The sequence below is a fragment of the Malurus melanocephalus genome, unplaced genomic scaffold (assembly GCF_030028575.1).
Source record: "Malurus melanocephalus ecotype Western Australia unplaced genomic scaffold, MMel_1.1 scaffold_48, whole genome shotgun sequence".
Classification (NCBI taxonomy): Eukaryota; Metazoa; Chordata; class Aves; order Passeriformes; family Maluridae; genus Malurus; species Malurus melanocephalus.
Genome location: NW_026623280.1, coordinates 1,829,483 through 1,850,964, shown reverse-complemented (window position 1 = coordinate 1,850,964; position 21,482 = coordinate 1,829,483). Strand labels below are relative to the sequence as shown.

At 38.5% G+C, this 21,482-nt stretch overlaps 1 protein-coding gene across 2 annotated transcripts in view; it reads right to left on the bottom strand.

The window, feature by feature from the left end:
* Positions 1 to 2,819: 2,819 nt before the first annotated feature.
* Positions 2,820 to 21,482, bottom strand: part of KCNK2 (potassium two pore domain channel subfamily K member 2) — a 124,278-nt gene continuing 105,615 nt past the window's right edge. The window contains exons 8-9 of one of the 2 annotated variants that reach the window (XM_057365134.1): positions 19,650 to 19,789; positions 2,820 to 5,377 (exon numbers count right to left, since the gene is read on the bottom strand). In XM_057365134.1, the coding sequence (XP_057221117.1) occupies positions 5,060 to 5,377; positions 19,650 to 19,789 (458 nt within the window). In that variant the 3' untranslated portion in view covers positions 2,820 to 5,059. The remainder of the gene's footprint in view (positions 5,378 to 19,649; positions 19,790 to 21,482) is intronic. The other variant, XM_057365135.1, reaches the window with a different exon arrangement.

The window sequence follows — 21,482 nt, the reverse complement described above, 5'->3', positions numbered from 1 at the left end:
CAGTTTTCACCACTAAGAATTCCAATACCAGCAGCCCAGTCACAGTGCATTGATCACAAACCACGGAGATGAGTTGCTTTCTTCGCAATTATCTATCTCCAGCAACTAGGGTAGGAAAACAGCTAACATTCAGAAATAACTAAAACAGGTAATCAATAAGAGATTATTTATTGCATCACCACTGTGGACAGACTGTTATAATTCATAAAAAGTTGTGAAGTCTATCGATTTTCTAAGATACTGACTGAAAATTGAGCTATATTTTCAAATCACTGAGTTTACATGAAACAACAGTCATTATGCCAAAGTGGGTTTTTTAGTCAATTTAAGATGATGCAACAATGTCAATACATATTGAAGGCATAGATATATCTGGATCCAGAATACAAAGCTGCATATGCTACTGCATCTGTTTTTATGCATGAATGGTACTTACTGTTCTACAATAAGTCATGTACTTGTTTACAAGTTTATTCAATATATTCATCTGAAAGTTCATAAAAGCATGATAAGCAATGGCCTAAAATTGAAATATTCAAGTTTTCCRAGTATAATAAAACTATTCCTATTGATTCTCATAAAAGCTCTTTACAATTGTAACATGAATTTAGCAAAACAGTGAATGCTTGCTCAAATGAAAAAGCTGACATTTTTAATCTCCATGGAGCTCAACAGCTTGTTATTTCCAATAACAATAAATCAGCATCTTGTCTACTTTTCCCAAAAGGAAACACTTTATTCACTATAAGGTTACATTGTTCATTTAAATCTGCAGGGCAACAGAAAAAAAAATTAACTCTGAAAGTCATGCAAATATGCATTTCTTCTAATATGTAAAATCCTTTCATTTCAAACAGTACTGCAGGGTARGAAGGAAAAGTTAATTATCACATAATTGTATGACAGCAATTTTTTAGAAGCATTACTGCTGTATTTCAACACTGTAGGAAAATCTCCTTCCCAGGAATCAGTTATATGTGTACACCCAATTTTGATGTGCATGTGGATTTGACCAAGTAGAGCAGCTCCCATTTTTCCTTCTGCAGGGTGTGCCGTGTTCCTCTTTAGAGGCCACGGGTGTAGAAATAATGCTGGAGGAGCAAGAACTCCAAACAAACACCCAGACCAGATTTTCTCAAATCGACCATCCTGGTCTTACACTGTGACCTAAGGAAGGTCCATTTCAGGTCAAGGGTGGCACCTTTAGAGGTTTTGTTCTTCTGTGGGTTCCTGTTACCCTCAAGCTTTCCTCCTGTTCAGTCAGGAAGAGTTGGAGAGGGGAAGCCATGGCTGAGATGCTAATGGGATTCTGGGTTTGATCCTTCTGTGCTTTTCCCTGCTCTGGCAGTGGCACCTCAAGGATCCCTAGGTATTAGAAAAAGGAGCTACAAAGCCCATGGCGGGGACACCAAAGAAAGTGCTTTCGTGGTACTCAAGGAAGAATGGGGCATGGTACAAATTCTCTGCAACTCCATCTCCCTGGCTGTCATGCAGGGCTATCCAAAAATTGAGGGTTTGACCAGCATAGACACTTTACCAGGTACAGCTCACCAAAGAATACAAAGAAAAAGAAAAAATTATGACAGCCAACAGTGAAAAATACAGATCACCTCTAGCTTTCACTTTAAAARATTTCAAATTGGTTTTATTAATAACATGTTTAATACTGAGAAATAAATTGTCCTATTACGTGGCACATATGCCTTTACAGATTCCTATGTGCCACAATTTGTCTCTCATCCGGAACATTTTGCCAATGTCTTTTTTTTTTTTTTTTTTCTTTTCGTAGAAAAGAAAACAGCCCCTTATCATTTTCACAAGCTTGCTCGAGTACCAAGTGCATTAGCAGTCTGAAATGTTTCCATGTAYGGGTGACAGAAGAGAGGGTACAAATGGATCCTAATTCATGCTTGGGTAGTTCCATATTTGGAAGGGAAAATGAACCAAGCAAAATTTCCAGAAGCAAGAAAAACAGTGTTTTTAACACAAAAATCTGCTCCTATGGGAATTGAGAGAAAAACCTTTGAGTTCATCAAATATTATAAACTAATCGAGTCATCCTCAGTATTTGTGGTCTACCACTATATGTGGAGAGGGAGAATAAGATTTTCCTATAACTTTAATSTAACTGGATATGTTTGGATCGTGATTACCTACTTCTACCATCTGGACTGTGGCATCTTTTCTTCTTCAATTAGTAAACTCCCAAAAAAAGGATTTTATTTGTTTATGCTTTGTTCCCCACAGGTAAGTCTATTTTGACAAGGGAGGATAATTTAGACCAATTACAAAAGTGAAAAAAGAAGCAATATCTTATATATAAATTAACAGGGATTCTTTTCCCAGAGACCATATTCAAAAGTTAAAGCAAATAAAAACTGAATGGATTTATCTACCCATACTTGTATCTCAAACACTGACACAGGAGCTCCAAAAAATGTGCTCTTTCCAGCAGGTCCTCAGACACCCAAAAATTTCTTTTAAATTGAAGACAAACACTTCTGTAGGTTGGTAAATGGAAACAATCTGGTTAGAGTGATACAAGGCTTTAACCTAAAATATCTCATCTCTGAGTATCAAGGACAATAAACTTCGAACATTACCTGGCCCTTTCTGAAAAATTAGTTCCAAAAGGCACTAAAACACACCCCACAAATCAGATTGAAACAATATAAAGAAACCAGTCTTCCTCACTTACCATCATGCTGGTGTGGGCTCTCATTGCCTTAACCAAGACCTGATTAAAGAGGTCCCTGTAAAATATTCATTCCAATATGAAATTCCACTGTGAAAGGCTACTGCCCTTGGAGCCGCTTGTTCACACCCTTTTGCAGAAAGGTACCAGCAACCACAGGAGAACCAGCAGGACACAGGGGCAGAGCTCCCTGCACCTCCCTCGGGGCAAAGATGGAGCAATCGCCTGCAGCTCTGCAGCATASCATGGAAGAAACCGAATCCTGATAAGTTTTTGAAAGAAAATAGAAAGAAACACAACTTAAGGTATAGCAACCAAAGAGCATAATTTTTAATATCAAGGAAAAAAAAATAGTAATTTCTGTGCTGGGTAAGTCAAGCCTTTATTGCTAAACCAGCTTAAATTAAAGCAGGTGGCAAACTGCTATACTCTGTAACCAATGAAAGCATAAAAATCAGTTTCACAAATTATTTCTTAGCATTCCAGTTGTAGCAAGCAGGAGATTCAGGAAAGCTCATTTTAATTAAAAACTTTATTTTTCATTACAATTCACAGTTTATACATGGCAAGGAGAACCCTTGCCATGTGGACATTCAGAACACTGTGCTGGGGAGACAGGGGTCTTTGTTATAAGAGCATTGCTCGGTGCTGTGTCATGGAACTTTCTTAGTTTTAAAAGCGTACTCTCTGTAAATGTTAATTGACTGATATTTACACTGAATTTACATATTAACTTATATTTATTAGAAAACAAGCTAAGCATCCAAAAAACATGAACATTCATATTTGCATGTTATCTAATGGTCAGAGATGCTGTAAGATTTGCCACTTGAATCATGCCCAATCAGCAAAGTCCCATTCTTTTTTTAATTTACAGAGCCTAAATTTTTCTTTAAGGCCTGTTCTATTCATTTTATGTACAGCCAGGTTACAACAGACTAACATAAGGAAAAAAAATGCAAAATTATCCATTCCATCCTGCATTTCTTCTGAATCTCATGTACTCCTATAAGCAAAACAGAAGGTACAAAATTAATGTGTTTTCTTAAAACCAATAAAGAAAACCCATAGTCTGCTTTAGATCTGCTTCTTGTCAGCCTATCCTGTCTGAACAATCATCGGTATTCAGATTGTGCTATTTATCAGCTCTTCTTCATGCCTGYACTGATATTCAGAGCCATCTCTATTTGAAATGTAGAAAGTCACAGTGATACCAGTTTCAATTGCATTCCCACGTTAGCCACAGCTCTGGCACAGGCAGCCCACGTGACATTCAGGAAAGCGCTCCACCAGGATTCCCGGGTAAAATATCATGTAGCTTCTGGGGTGACTGGGCTTAAAAAGGAAATTAAGAACCCTTTTCATACCAAATATCTGGCAGAAGGTTTATGTTTRTTAAAAATAGCTGTATTCTTCTGCATTGTTTTTTGGATGTGATTATTAGAACACAGCAATTAAAAGCCTCCCCCTGCCTCTCATCAAAACAGTAATTTTTATTTGCTCTTGTCATCTACCAAACAATTTAGTGATAGATAAGCTGCAGAATTTTTGGTACATCTGATGCAGRGAAAAACAACTGCTGAACACTGCTTGGAAAACTAAGACCTGAAAAGGGTCTTCAAATCCTACAAGTCAGCGTGAACAAATATCAGCTGGACCTGAGTGAAACAAAATGCATCTGGGGGACGTGTTTGTAATTTTTGAAACTGCAGTGCCTTTAAATTTGGAGCTAAGAACATCAATTGATGATTGTTGAGTTTTGGCATTCATTCATGCTGGTTGGTATCTTCACAACAGACACCTTTGAAAACACCATCATTTCAAGAACGGAAGCTTAAAAGAAATACACTTCTCATGCAAAAAACCCAAACAAACAAAAGTTGTACAGGAACTGTAGAGGTTCTGGTTCTTCAAAAGATAAGGCACTGACCAAAATTTCTTAGGTAAAAGGCTGCATAAGAATTTCTTGCCATTTACAAATGTGTTGTAAGTCCAGAAATGGTCCATTCCTAGGCTCAGTAAGGTAGACCCTGAAATTTTAAGGACTGATCCCTCAAAGCTACATTGTTACCATAAACAAGTGAGATTCATTCGTGAGGCCSTATGGCACATTAGAAGTGAAAAACAGTCTGGGCAGATAAAGGCAGAAAACATTGCTTGTTCCAGCATCTTTCGGAAACAGAAGTGCCGTTGTTCTTTGTGTCTCTGAAGAGATGCGATGGGAACTCGGGACTGTAGTTTTTCTGTGGAACTCATGCACACATATAAAATGCTGCTAGCATCGGTCATCGACAGGGTGGAGAAAAAAGGTGTGTGGCTAGTCTAAGCCAAGAGCTTCCCAAAGGCTGGGATTCAAAGTCACGGCTACTTAATGTTCTCGATCACGGCAATCTCTTCTGCTGCACAGTGCGGCGTCAAACCATTCATGTAAATGCTGTCCGTCTTTGTCAGAGCTGGCAAGAGGTCCTTCTCGCTGGTCAGGTGGTTCACTGACAGCGTTCTCTTGCAGGGGGTCAGGTCTTGGTTGTGGTTGACAGCGAGTTCTGCAGAGAGCTTCCTCTTGATGGAGGTGGCCCGCTGGAACTTGTCGTAGATCTCCACGCTCAGGCGCCGTCGCGTCTCCTTGAACTCGGCGGTGACGTTGGCCGTCCACTCTGCAGCGTGGGCTCTGAACTCCCCCACCTGCAGCAAAAGCCAGGAATAAAAAGGAGGAATTATGGCACCAAGGACCTCAGACACTGTTTATCTTCAGGAGCCTGGTGGGAGTGCGGGGCTGCCAAAGAGCTGCTGCTGCTGCCGGCGCTAATTTCTCATGCCAAAGGCTCACTCTTTTATTGACAGCAACTAAAGAAGATACATTGCACTACTAAGAGTTAACAGTTCCAAAAACACAAATAAAATATTTTCTGACGGCTTTTTCGCCTTTTTTTTTCTTTTTTTTTTTTTTTTTTTTTTTTTTTTTTTTTTTTTATCAGAGGCAGTCAGCAATACAGGGAAGCTGCTGAGGCTTGACAGCTGCACAATACCCAGCTGGTCAGGGGATGCTGAAATCCCAGGAATCCAGGCTGTGTTATGTATTGTTACTAGGGTGAGGGGCTATTTATGAGCACTTTCACTGTCTCTGGAAAGATCCTTGAGAGACTTGGCTAAGAATTTTCTAAATTTAGGCAGAAAAGCTTTTTTTCAAGGTAACCATCAGCTGTTTGCATTCTCTTTTCTTTGCTTGCTCAAATACAGCCCCAACACAGCAACAGTTAGAAGTCACCTCAGTGCCATATCTGCTTCCCACCCTGAATCCCAAAGCATCCTTATTTTTCCTCARATATGACATAAGCATATGAGCACACCTAATCTGAGGTAAACTGGACTGACATTTATTTACTATTGATATTTTTGCACTTGAATTTCAGTCAAACCACGGTTACAATAAATAAATTATGAAGGTAACTAAAGGAGGAACCTTTAGATGACATTACCTCATAACTGCAAAGAAAATAGATTGTTTCTCTTTAAATCTCTGCTCCCTAGCCAGCTTACTACTGGGAAGGTATAGCACAGGGAAGATGGACTACTCATAAATAYAACTCCAAAATAAAGCATTCCAGGAGAATTTAACCCACATAAATAGATTAGTCTAATTGGTACTGCTCAGTCCAGAATTTCAATCACTGGCAATCAAAGTCTGACCTGGTAAGCACAGAAATGAAAAAGGAATTTACACAGAGAAATCTAGGGGRCAAACCATCAGAGAAAAAGCCATGAGCTTATTCATGCTTTGCAATGCAATGGAAAGCAGGAATATAATGAAGGTAAAAATTAATCAGCTCATCCAGGAGTGGCAGGGTTTCAGGAAAACTTTCCCCCTCCAGAAACAAACTAAAAAGATCTCTTTACCCAAGGGTCATTTTATTACATTCGTCTCCACTTCAGTGAATCAGACAGATGACAAATGTGGACAAATGTATGTTTTCTAAAACAAGGGTTATTATCTGCAATACACAGAGGACTCACCTATCTGAATGATTATTAATATTTAATTTGTGCAACTAGGATCAGACACACTGCACTTCAGATCTGAAAATAATGAAAATCTGCAATGCTGAAACATTTCAGCTGTGCCAATATTTTCACTTGTAATGAACAAGTAGCAAAAGTATAATAAATAGTATCAGTGCACACCGTGGGGCAGTTTTATCCTTTTCCTAAGCCTTACTAAAGGCAGGATGTCCAGGTCCTGGAGAACGGCTCTGTCTGGGGGATTAAAGAGCCAGCACCCAGGTTTCTGTTTTACTGTCTACACATGTGCCCCTCACCAGTTGTGTAAACATTTAGCAAATCAGGTATTTTGCTCAGGCACACATCTCTGGCACTGCATGTGGTCACATTCAAGGGATGCTACCAGGCTTTAAAATTAGTTTAGCATCTTATTGGAAGCTATAACCACTTTGAACTCTCTCCCCGTATCCTTTCAAATCTTCTTTCTTTCTTTCTCCTTCTTTTTTTTTTTTTTCAGTTCCCACATGATTTCATATCTGTCCAGGAAAGAAAATCAACTGGCCTTGCTTCTGAAGCAAGCAAGTCTATGTGGCCTCTAGGATAGGCTCAGAACATTCCTGGTGATATAGATCTCTTGTACAGGGCAAGCTGCACTTGGGGTATGCAAGTTATTCAGGAGAATCTTAAAATTGTAGTTCTTGGGATATCTGATGGCTAAATTCTAATCAGATTTGTGCAGGGAAGAAAGTTTATGCAGCCAGCTGAAAAGCATCAATAACTGCCTTTGAAGATAGTCTCATTTCAGCTAAGGTGTTGTTAAAGTGGACAGAATTCCCCCTGCCCATGGACCAAAGTGGTGATGCTGGTTTATAYTAAAATCACAGGAAAAAATATAAATATTTTCTCAATATAAATTGAGAAATGCAATGTGATTACTGAGCAGAATCAACATGCATTAGTAGAGAAACAGAGGGAATGGGCACACATTAGAGTTCAGTGCTGTTYGAGTTATGGATGCCCCAAATCACTGCTTTCAGCACCTACTTTTCAGCTGGACTGAAATGCACTCAAAAATGTTACTTCTTCTAAATGAAACTCTTAATTCCATAGCACTTAGAGACTCAAGCACAAATGTTTATAAGAAATGTGCACTTTTAACCACCAGTGTACATTAGTAACTTGCTTATATATCTTGCTTATATATTTTTATCTCTCCTTGATCCATAGGGACATATCTGTGATGTTCGGATTCTTTCTGTCCTTAGCTTATGAAATTTCATCACAGCTCCTTTTCATCTGTGTTCTGACAACCAAAAACTGTTTTATGCAAAGCCATAGAAATGCCAGTTGCCTGTGCTGCTCAAAAAAAAGTTAAATTCCTAACAAACCTTCCTGCTGTAACAACTATTTACTTTTCTGCAGTTTTCTTSCCTCATTACAGCACAGCTCTGCAGACTCTACAGCTGTCATAATTGGGGACAGTGTGAGATGAGGACAAGGCCTCTGAGTCACCGAAATTATTGACAACTCCGTACTTAAGGTAAGGCTGAATGTCACAGAATATTTCAGAAGCAATAGGAAAAACATGTCACAGTGATAGCACCTGACTCAGCCATACAAGAAGCAACACTAATGTGGTGATGCTCCTCACTTTAACCTGCAGAGAATAGAAATACCACCAGTAATGGGGACACGGACCCTCCCAGCTCCTGGATTGACTTCCTCCACGTCAAAATCCAAATTAAACTGCAAGGTGTTAGACATTTTTCACAACGAGTATCAGCCTTTCTACATTGAACACCAACAGTCTGTAACTTTATTGTGTGTTTAAGAAGCAGGAAGCAGCACCTTCCTGCCTCATGATTCCAGGGGAGATTAGTCTCAATAACAAGTTCTCAAGTATTATGGTGCATAGTAACACAACTAAATATTCCACAGAGCACACTTCACCACAAAACTGAAACAAAAAAAAAAAAAAAAAAAAAAAAAACCCAAAAAAACACCAAAACAAAAAAAAAAACAAAAAAAAAAAAAAAAAAAAAAACAAAACAAAAACAAAATGAAAAAAAAAAAAAAAAAAAAGCAAAAAATCCCCTAAATAACCCCAAAACCCAACACCCACAGTTTTTCTAACAAATGAACAACACTGACTCAATTTCTTGCCCAGCACAGGTTGCGTGGCCTCCAGCTACCACTGCCTGGATATCCCATATGGTCTGCCCCATATCCAACAACCCTATGGGGATCAAACACCACAGGTCATCTCCAGTAGCACCTCCAAATGTCAGTGCCAAGGTATCTCTGCCTACCTGTGGTGGAAATGACACATTTGCTCTCTTAGGATATAATGAAAAATTGCCACTCAACAATTTTAAAGCATGTTCTATTCATTTATGTTAAAGTCACTTTTGGGGCTTTCTGAGGGGTTTGTGTAGTGAAAAACAGACATCAGTGAAGTACTGCATGAACTTCCTGAACTGTTCCGAGGCTGCACATGTACTGTATCACCAATATACCTTCAAGACAGAYGTACTAAATTGACAGAACCAGGAAAAATACATGGACATTAAGCCACCRTTCCCTCATTTACTCCTGTCAAAATCAATCTAAATGAATAATGTCCTAAAAGTGGCTCTCAGTCAATATCTCTAGTAGAATCAAAAGTTCCTATTCAGTTTCATTGCCACTGTGTCTCAGCTTTCTGTCTAGCTGAGCTCCACACTTGGGTAGAGGCCAACAGCATAAACCACAATGTATGTCCAAGGRGATGCTACTGTTAAAACTAAAAAAGTATTTGAACATTCTGAAGCACTTTCTTCATTCTTCACKACATTTTCTCTAATTCTTTATACTTGTCAGGAGTTAGAGAACCTTTCTGGACATTCAAAAATTATTCAAATATTTACACAAGCAAAACATTTCACTGTTCAGGGAGACCAYTCATCCTATTAAGTCCCTGGAAAGCACAAGCCAGGTAGCCATACTCAAGTAACTTGTATTTTTAATTAAGCCACATCTCTGCTCAAGCAGGAAAACAATCAACCAACAAAGAAACAAACAAAAAGCATAATTAAGGACATCCATAAATAGCCAGGATGAATGCACTTTCCTAACTTAACTCTGCCTTTGCTTTGCTCCCCCATCTCATGGATATTCTTAAAAAAAAATAACATTACAGTGCAATCAGTGAATCTATTTACAGAGTGGGAAGAAATATATCCTGCTTGGATGGAGCTCAGATATATGACATGAAAGTTATGATATACTCAGGAGGAGGTAAACCACTGAGTAGCAAATCAGAAAAAAAATAACGTTAAAAATAAGTCATGCAAGAAAATGAAAACATAATTCTAAATAATATGTGCAGCTTTATCTGTCATAGCTGTGCTTTATGTTTTTTCCCTTTGGCATACAGGGCTCATACATTTTATGATGAGCATGCTAGTGCAAGCCAAAAAATTGAATTTAAAAAGCAAGTAGATGAGCTGGAAGTATCCATTTGGCTACATTTTAGGGTGAAAAAAGTGCCCTTCCTTAAAGATCTTCTTAACGGTCTAGATGTTCCTCAGTATATAATATCTAGCATTTATCCCTAATGCATTCTCCGAATTTTCATAGCTTCATTTTTCCTCTCCAGTGTACTTTAGCCTACTTAAAAATAACACATCCAATTAACCTCTCTATGATATGCTACTCAGACAAAACTAGAAAGTGCATTACATGTCAAATTATGCAGGCAGCAGAGTACAGAACATAACATTTTGTCTTAGTCCTCAGGAAACTCACCCAGTGTTCACAGAAATTGCTCACGAAGTTCCTTTTTAAAAAAAAATTAAAAAGTAGGTGCAGAAAGGGGTGATGAGTTTAACAACTCAGTTTCTGGGTGGGTTTATCCCTGAATGCATAGGAGTTTTTCTACTTGCCATCTCACTTTCCTGCAGCTCTGGGCAAGGATATGGCACCTTTTCCCACCCAGGTTGCTGCTGGACACGGATTTCTATTCACTACCTCAGATGTCTATTGATTAGAGAAGACCAGAGTGCAGAAGAGAAAAAGAGAAGCTTCACAGAAATTTTTAGTAAAACCTGTGCATTTGTTACATGCTAAGGGAATCTCATAGTCCACCTGAAATTCCCAACCCAATGATCTGTCTTTCAGTATTTCTGCTATTATAGTGTGATTAGTACCTACACGAAAAACCTGTGGATAGGTATTTAGAGAAGAATGTGCTCTCTTCATCTTTAAAGGTAAAGGAAAGCAGCCACAAAATGCATGAAATACCACATGCACTAATGAGATACCCATGCTGAGCTTTCCCAGGTGTTTAACCACCATCTTCCACTCCTTCACCCTGTCAGGACCTCATTTCTTGCAGGAGGGAACTCCTCTACACCAGGTCTCCAAGGTACCAGACTTCAATTGCAAAGTTAATGGCACACATGAAGGGACACCTTTCTGGTTTCCACTCACAGCTATACACATCCCTGTATTTTTCAGACAAATATCAGAGGAGAAAAGACTCTATTTTGTGAAATTGTCATCTTCTGAGGTAAGGCTTCAATTACATAGACATTTGTATTTTTGTAGCCGTGGTGGTCAGAAATGTTTTGGGAACAGTGCTCTCTTGATGGAAACTGGATTATTCACTCCTGTAAAAAGCAATTCTTGTGAGTTCCTTTTGGTGAGCAATGATTGTTTCRTTTCACCACATAACTTCCATGAACACATCTGATGCCTTGGATGAAATAAACCACATTCTCCAATGGGAGTGCAGAGAACCCATGAATTTTGATTATTTTATTTATAGAGGAACATCTATGGTGGTGGCAGCTGTGGGAATATGTTTTGCAGAGATGTGACAGATGGCAGATGCAAGAAATGGCCTTTTCCTCTATCATGGTTTGATTTAACAAAATAAAAAAAAGATATAAAAAAAAAAAATCATGCCTACAAAGCAGAACCAGATATACTAACAGCCAGCAGAGTTATTATGTTTTAGCTTTTGTTTTTCCATAAATACAAAGACTGCTCCATTAGGTATTTCCTCAGAACTATTATTGAATATTGCCCATCAGACACCTCTTTGCACAGAGGCACATGTGTGTATGTCTCAGTAGTGTAGGCAAGGTTTTGGCCTGATTATCTCACTCTCTAATGTTCTGCTTTATTATTAAGCCCCAAAGATAAAGATTAAAAAAAAAGAAGTTGACATTTTCCTTTAAAAATCAGTTCTATCCATGGTTTCAGCTGCCTCAGAGAGCCATCCAGCCCCTCTTTCAAGCTGGTGAGAGTGAATGGCATCCTCCTGCATTAACCACAAGGATCTACTTAGGTTTGCATGAATCTCTACCTCAGTTGAGCCTAAGGTGATCCAGGAGAATAATATGTCTCCTCTGCCTGTGCTACACAGCCAAAAACTTGGCTGCAGCCAGGAACTGCAAACATTTTAGGAGCTGTGCTGGAAGCATAACGAAACCCAAGCCAMAGGCAGCTGAAAGACTGCCTCAACTTTCTCCCAGAGGAAAGACAACAACAGCTTCATAAACTCCACTGGACATTTTTAGCTTATAAAGATGTGCTAAAAAAGAACAAACATAAAAAAGGACWTCTAATTTTCACTTGGTAGTGAGTACAGAATGATTATAGTAACTACAGGGTCAAGTCCCAGCAAAAACTGCTTATTCCTTAATTTTTTAATGTMGTTTCTAGAGTTTGTGTGAAATAAATGAAGCTCCACTTTGGCTATTCAACACTGGTATGACAACTGCACTCATTCCTTGAGAACAGARGTATTCCATAGCTTCTTCAATCCCTTTTATTCACAATTGCAAAGCATTTTCCTCAATGTCAACACACCTTCTTCCAAGGGCATTCTGCTGAACTGGCTTTGTCTGGGGACTCATCCTCAAGACAACTATCAAATTCACACACTCAGCATTAATAACATGTTTTGGGTCTTTTCCTAACAATACTCAAACACTGAGATTACCCTAAAAAAATAGTAAAGTTTTCAGGAGTGTTAATCATGAAGATGTCAGTCGYATTTAATCTGGAATCTGTTCAGCYCACAATAAAATAAACCACAGATACATTTGTTGCTGTAACAAAGGATAAATTACATCTTATCTCCAAAAATTAAGATTTCTTAATGTAGACCATCATAAATACATTCTGGGAATCTTCATAGGTAATTAACTCCAAGAGATGCCTTTGCTGTAACTGATCCCTCTTTAATCAATTTCTCTTATGAAGTATAAATTGCTTGCTCTGGTTTTATTTTTGCAAATTCAATAGCTCTTGCCATCACTCCCTTGCTGCATGCAGCCTTCATTGRAGTAATTTTCTTCTTCCCTGAACACTGTGGGAGAGCAGGGCCAGGCACAGGGGCTGGCACAAGACACTGACAGTGTCCCCATGCCCCAGGCCATGCTGCTCCTCATGAARTGTATTTGGCAGCACATCCCTTGCAATCAGCACCCCAGCAGGACCTGGTACTCAACAGGCAATAACAAAACAGCAGTGTCTAAATGCCTGGCATGCCCAGCTAAGGGACGTGATAAAAATATCAATATAACCACAGCAAAACTGTGTAGATGCTATCTGTGTGTGTGCCAAATCTGAAGCGAAGGAAGCACTGCATGTCCAAAGTGCACAAAACTACCATGAAAGAGCTCAAAAAAGTGTCAAAAGCCATCAGCTGGTTAGTTTTTCTAGAATTCTCAGAACAAGATSTTCTTCCCTATTCATTATTGCACATAGTACCACAGCAGACTTYTAAAAGACTGATCAATATAGAAACTCAGTATTACTGATGGTTGCTTGGGCAGATTCAAGATCACCAGGATAACTTAAACTCATAGTAAGGAAGAGATTAAATTGCATTCAGAACCAGGTCAGTCATTTCTACCTCCTCCTTACACCAATACCACTCTTTATACATCCCTGATGTATAACATCCAGGGCTGTTATAGAGAGACTGTACTCCCACCTTTTATTTTGGGTTTGTTTTGGTTGAGGTTTTTTGTCTTGTTGCTAGTGAAGTTTGACTGGAGACATATGGTTCCTTTTCTTGCAGAAAGATTTTATATTTCTCCCCATCTCATAGAAATTATAAGAAACAATCACCTTTTTGAATGTGGCTGTTTCTTCCCAAAAGGACTTTTCTGCACATCTTGGATGTACTGGGGGAAAAAAACCCTCTTCATTTTAGACAGACTTCTCTTCAGATGTCTCCCTTGACATTTTTTGTAGCTCCCTGCATCCTTTCTGAAGTTTAGACCACAAATCTAGGGACTGTTTTCTGGTAATATACCTTTAACAATGTCTGCAGCAGTAGCAACACTTTCCTACAGAAATTCAGTGATCCCCTGCTTGCACATCTTAGAATTGTTATCCCAATTAATCACTGCCTTGAAAAATTACTTTGTACCCAATGGCTTTCACATGATAAATGTCTCCCACAAATATTCCCAATTCAGTGCTTTCTAGGAACAGACTTTCATTACATCAGCCTGACCAATCCATTTAACTCATGGATATAAAATTCTTAAAACTACTGCAATTGGGTTTGCGTTTTGGGGTTTTGTTTTGTTGGGGCTTATTTTATTTTTTTTGCTTGCTTGTTTTTCTTTGATGTTTTGGGTTATTTGTTTTCTTTTGGCAGGGGAGGGGTAGTTATTCAGTTGGGGGGAATGGATGGAAGAAAAGAAAAAGCCYAAAGTGTTGGTTTTTTGAGCAGAAGATGACCCATTTCACTTTAAACAATGAAAAATGGACCAGCAAGTGACTCACACCTTTGTGAAAAGTCTCTAATCACCAGACTGAAGAGCTATTCCCTACCATCCTCATTTTGTTCCTTGAAACAGGGAGAGCCAGGTCAAAAGTTCATTGAACAACTGAACAACTTCTTCYTTCTCTTTGGCCATACACCCTCACTACACAGCCCTCTGAGGAACAATTTGTTTGCCTGGAGGGCAAAAACCCTTCAAAACAGTTTCTCATTTGAGTCCACTCATTTTTTTCACCTTTTCATGCATACAGCCTATATTTAGGATTCCTCTTTGGGGGATATGAGAAATGGTCTCAAGAGACCATTATGCTGAGAGACCTTATGCTGACCCTTATTAGCTGTGGGCGTATTTAGCCTGAAGCTAATAAAAAGGCAACAAATATAGGAATTGCAATAATCTCCATGGCATCATCATGACAAGTCTAATTCTGTTTTGACACTTGAGTGACAGCTCTGTCACTGGTGCCAAGAAGATTAAACTGMATGATGATTCAGATGAGTCAAATTTGTTGAATTTGTTTATAAATATCAGATGTAACAACTGCCTCCTGAATTTCCGCAAGAACGGAAGGTGCTATTTCTCACAAAAATTTAGGCTTGGTCTTTAAACCTGGATCCATATTGTTTAATTCAAAAGACAGCCATGCAGCATGAAAAACCACTTGTCCAAACTGAGGTGAGGTCTAACATAGGTCAGTCACCTGGACTCCTGATATRCCTTGACAGAACAGGTTCCTCCAGGATCTGTAGCCCCAAATGCCTCAGGTTGTTGTTTGGGTAGGCATTTTTCCTGAAAATGCTTGAATTTAGAAGCTGCTTCATACAGAAGCAACAGAAAGAATATTACAAGGAAAAAAATCCTGCTGAAAATTTACCTTTCAAAGAGACTAAAATCAGAAGACTTTAAAAGCACTCTGAGTAATCAGAGTTTAGAGAATAATGAAGAGGAGGGAGTTTAAGGCAAGATAGTACAGCTGAAGCTCAACTTCAGAGACAGATCGCCTACTTAAGATTACAGCACACAGCATGTTCCAGTGACTTTCTGACATTTCATCTATCTTACTGTATGAACTGCTTCCAGCAGCAGATCTATCCTTCTTAAACTCCCACTTCTGTCTCTACTTGTCTTTCACTTCCCTCCCTATTTGATGCATTCAAAATTCTCCTGAGTGTTTCAGGAGACAAAAGCCACCTGAGCAACTGACTGACATGCTGGTTATCTGGATTTTAATATCAAAATACATCAGTATTGGGAATTAGTGCATATCTGATCAGATTTTTTTTCTCTCAGACCCACTCTCATATGGCAAGCTTTTGTGGTAGTACATTGAAAAAGATAATATTTTATTTTGTTGAAACAGTGAAATGCATTATTACCTCCCTGTACTGCTTCAAAGAACAATACAACTGTATTAAAAATACATTAATAGAACTATAGATTTTAGGGGATATTCATTATCAATATGCTCCATCCCTGGAATTAGAGGGACTTCCCTTCATACCCTAAATATACTGATATTTATTGATAMTTTTAATCACAGACTACAGGAAAAGGCAAAGAAGAGATTATCACTGCMTATCAAAAGAGATTTACTTCTGAGGATATATAGTTTTGGTCGGTGAGGGGAAACAATGAAGGTCTTTTCAACCCTTTCAACTTCTCTGTCTTCATTCTGGACTCTGGCAAAATTCTCTAGACTTTGCTACTGAATGATCTGTTCCCCCCAGCATCTCAAACATGCTAGACTACTGGGTTTTTGTGAAAAGTAGGATAGAAATCCCGTACAAAATCTTATTTACATGTATGTGTTGGTAGCCATAATCCCCATAAATTTCATGAAGGAAAATTTTCATCATGTTATTTCCTAGGAAATACATTAAGCTGCTTCAGTTTTTGGAGTGCATTAATTACAGTTCTGTCAGTTTTATCATGGGCTCTGTAKCTCAATAGGTTTTAGGATATAACATTGTTTCCAACTTCAAAGGCTACCTTTAGGGACAGGGAGCTCTTTCCCCGAGGACTGACAGAAAGTTTCCCTAAAACAGTTTAAAAAATACACCCCATGCTTTGAAAGGGGGTTTTTCATTGCACTCATGTACACTGGAGCAMCAGAGAGGTTCCTCTGCTCCAATCTGCATCCCCAGAAGCTGGAACAGCCCACTGCAAATCTAGGTTTAACTGAAAAAAATACAAGAAATTCAGTCTCATCAGGATTCTGCTGGCATAGAAGAGACTTGATAAGTACATTTCCACTCAACTGCTTTAGCATCCTCACTCACATTTTCCAAGGCAGATAGCAAGCATGAGCTAAGAGCAGCAGGTTTTGTCATAAAATGAAACCTGTAAAGAGTCAGCATTTGTATAATGCTTGTAGCCAAATAACAAAATGCAATATATTTATATAACTTTCTCCCTACARTTTCATTAGAACACAGAATTTAATTTTTTCAAAGTTTTCTAAATTGCACACAACTTATGGTAYGTCATAATTCAATTCTCAAACTGGTGGCCTCTGCCATTTTTTAAACTATAGAATTCAAAACTGCTAAAGCATTTTATTCCTGTGATGAATTCTCACACACGCTTGAGGAATGGGTTAAGAAGTAGGGAGGGAGATTTCTGACCATCAGAGATATGATTAATTGAACAAATGGAACCAATTATGTTATGTCTGTCTTTAACMTAATACACATGAGAGTTGTACACAACAAAATTCCCAATACCTGCYTCAGCCAAGAGAATTCGGACATATCTGAAGAATGAGGTTTTCCTTTCTGTAGACAAAATTAATATGCTTGTTTAGGCTATAAAGGTGAGAAAGAATGAAAAGATATGTTACACATTCCCAGTGCCTGAGAAAAGAGAGCTCGGCACTGCACCGTGCTGCATGACCTGGCAAACAATTTTCCCTGATAAAAATAGGAATGCTTTTGATGTGTTGGAGGTATTCTCAAATTTCTTCAATTCAAGTGTCTTTAAATCTTTTCCAAAATTAGTCTATATTAAAACATCTTCACAAGATGCYACAAATTTCAAACATTCTAAATAGATTGTCTTCATTATAAGATTAAAGCCTCARTGTGCTATATAGTATCTTGACTATAAAGCTGACTAAGGTCTCTGTATAGGATGATGTCTGGATTACAAAAAAAAAGAGTATGAGAAAATGAAGGTCAAAGATCAGATACATTCTAGGAAGCAGTGTGAAGAACTAAAATGTGTCAACAGTGTCTGACAAAATACAGCAAAAACAACCCAGAGAATATATTCGCATAGTCTAAAATCATAGTGCCTCAGTCATATCATATTTTTTCCAAAACATCCAGACACAAGTGACCCAAGGAAACTAAAGACAATTTAGGAAATGCCCCAAGTTGAGAGCAGTTAGACACCAGGAGAGTGCACAGAGGAAGCACCGTGCTTAGAATCACAGAATACCCTGAGTTGGAACGGACCTGWGAGGATCACTGRAGTCCAACTCCTKGTCCTGCATAAAAATTCCAACATGTGYCTGAGAGCATTGTCCAAATGTTTCTTGGACTCWGGTAGGCTTGGTGCTGTYACCTCTTCCCWGGSGAGCCTGTTCCAGTGTTCTGCTTCTTCCTACTTCAGAGGCAAAAAATGGGCAAAACCAACCTAATGCTGAAGTTCAAARTAAGAAAGCACAAGGACGGAGGTTCCTGGCATTTGAARCGATTCGCTGCTTTCCCCGCAGCCTGTGTAAGCCATGAAGGTTGGCTCTGAAAGGTACCCTCAGGGCTTTTCTAGAAACCTGAATGGAAAAATCCTGCTGAACCTGCAAATGGGAGCTCCCAAGTGATACCTGGTGCTCCCTCTCTGTGGAGGGCACCAGTAAAGATCATCGTGGAAAGGAAGTCATAAATATCCTTTCAAATTTACAGCATGTGGCAAAAGAGGACGCTCTTGAACTGAAACTGTTCAAATAAATATTGTCCTCTGCCTCAAGGCTAAGTGGTTATGAATTGCCTGCTAAAAGTGTACTCACAGCAGACCTGTCACAATGCTGTCTCCAACCACAAAGCCACGAGCACAGCAAGGGCAATGGGAAAGGGCTTCCCACCCCACATTCTTCCCAAAGCAGGTTTAATCCTGCCCAAGAGCCTGGCTCCCATCCTCCTGCCTGCTGCCAGCAGTACCCCTGCTCCTGCTCAGAAGGTGGCAGGCACCCTGAGGGGCTGCAGTTGGTGAAAGTGTGCAGGGTAAGCCATCCTTCAGAGCAGAGAACTCAAGAAATGCCAGGAATATAACAAGGCACTGATACCGTGCCCTGCAGCTAGGAAAGCAATTTAAAACAATGCAAGTAGCAGGCCACTGCACAGTAGCCAACATATTCATTCCATCAAAAACAAGTTAGAGTTTTTATGTTTGAGTAGCATAAATCAACTGATGCATGCAAAGGAACTCAAGCTAAATTAGAGGGAAATAATATGTTGCTTCAAACAAAATTAATTYCTCAGACTTCCAGTAAAACCTGAACTAAGCACGCTACAATCGAAGGAAATTTTATTTACCCCCTAACATTTTTAAACTCAGGAAATTTTCTTAAATGACAAAATTGTAAGTAAAATATTGTTGTATCATTGGAAAAATAAATACACATTTGCAAGTGAAAACATATTTAAATTGAAAGCAATATACCTGACTATAAATACCAAGCAATAATGTGGAAGATATTWTGGCAAAGTACACCCAGGGATACTTAAGTAACTCATTCCAATACCTGCATGATATAAAACATTTATTTTCTTACCACAAAAAAGCATGGTATATCAAATATAACTACTTAGTACTTTTATTTGTATACCTGCATGTGTAGAAACAGAGCAGAATGACTTTTGCTTCCAAAAATTAAGGCTGACATTCTACTGCCTAGAACAGTAGTTTAAGGTATTTTTTTCCCAATAAATCAGGTGCAGCTATGCATATACTCTTAATTTAATAACACATTTAATCTCATTTTCTACGCAGACATGYGAAAATAAAACACTGTATGTTTGAATGGACGGCTACATACTRAGCTGCAGCATACAGTTCATACATAAACAGCTTTCACCTTCGTGCCCTTAGAGCAAAAGCAGCTATAAATTCACCTGGCTTCTATTCAAAGTTTTTTAAAARTATTTCTTCCCCTTTCAAAATATTCTTACCTCTTCCTTTGTCTTTTTTGATATGACCCTTAGCCAGTCTCCGATCATGCTGAGGACAGCTGCAAAGTAAGCAAGCCCAACAAGGATCCAGAACCACACCACTGGCTTGTAAAAATCTAGGTATTCAATATCTGATCCTCCTGAAAAACAATACAGTTAAAATTAAATCAGACTTAATAGCTATAAGGGCAAAGATGTTTTAAAAGTAATTTTCCTAGGGAAAAAAAAAAAGTAAATTTCTTACACCTTCTGCATTTTGACCCATGCAGAAATTCCTAGCAAAGTATTTTGTTGAATTTGAACAAATCATATAACTTAGTTCACTCTTGAAAGTGACGTCTCAAGTATGCAAACTCTAGACTGACTGCTARCCACTAATAATAAATATTGAATAAGCACAAACTGATTCAACTTCTGATGTACTATCATTTAAGATAGGGGCCATTGAAGACAGCTTGAATGAATGACTTCCCACCTGCTCCAAATAATGCTGCTGTACCAGATTTTAAGTATCATTCCAAAACATGCAACATGTTCATATCCTGAGAAATCTGGTTTTTGCAAGAACTTCAAAACATCTCAATACTTATATAAAACCTTTAGCCTCAGTGAAGGAAGACTAACATCTGCATTAGCAAGCATCCCTGGTGGGTAGGGAAACACGATCTTCTCCATTTTGCAGAAGGAAACCATAGTGCAGGGATTTGAACTGAAAATACCCAACAAAAAAAGGTGGATGAAAGAGAAGTCAGCTGAAGGCAGCAGTTTTGGATCCCACTGCCTTAAGCAGCAGTCACTCCTTTGCAGTGTTAAAGTAAAAGAGGATGAATTTCAGGGGTGTCTGTAATAGAGCTTTCAGGTATAATGCAGCTATAAAGAACAGATGTCTTATTTTCACACAAAAGAGTTATGTTCATCCAGAGCTCTTGGCAACACCAAATAACTCACTTTTCACATCTTGCCATGCAATAAAACAGAAGCCTTAAACTTGTAATTCAACTGTGTTACAACAAATAAAACCAGACTTCTCATTTGGGCTGCCGAAAGAAGTTTGATGTGTGTATCTGCCCACAACTGAGACTCTGCAGTAAAACCTTCTCAGACACATCAAAGTAGGCTGTGAAGGAACATAATGCTTTGCTTTARTGTAGCTGCACCCTACTCTGAAACAAATCAAAGGAAAATTGCCCCCAAAATATCAAGCACCTTGTTACAGTAATGAGATCAACTCTCATGGAGAGTAATGTTTTTACTTAGCTGTATTATCACAAAGACTGCATGCAAATYACAAAGAATTTTACTGATGGCTATATTTATATGGAAGCCCTCACAGATAGAAATTTTGTTATTCTTACATAGCATTGAACAGCAAAGATTTACTCAACTATCCAAGAGATAAATCCACATTGTGAAAGTGGATGGACTTTGATGTCTTTGTAGTCCCAAGCAAAGGTAGAAGACAGGGCTCTGTTTGGAGCAGAAGACATCCAGCCACCAAAGTGTTGAGTTTGTCACAGCACAAGGCATACAAAACATTAAATGATTTATTAACAACAYCCATCTCATTTCAGTCCAGTAAAACAGTATGTTAGAGAAATTTGTTGTAATCCACAAAATGTTTGATTACCACTATGTCTTTGCTCTAGTAATGGGCCACACTTGGTGGTTCATCCTCTTCTTCAGTGCTCATACAATGCATGAGAAAGCATTATAGAAAGCATTCACATGGTTGGCTTTTAATTTTTGATGTTATGTTTATAAACTGAAACTGGAACCTAACGCTTCCAGTGTGCAGGAAGCATTTCCTTCACAGTTAATACTTATATTATTTAC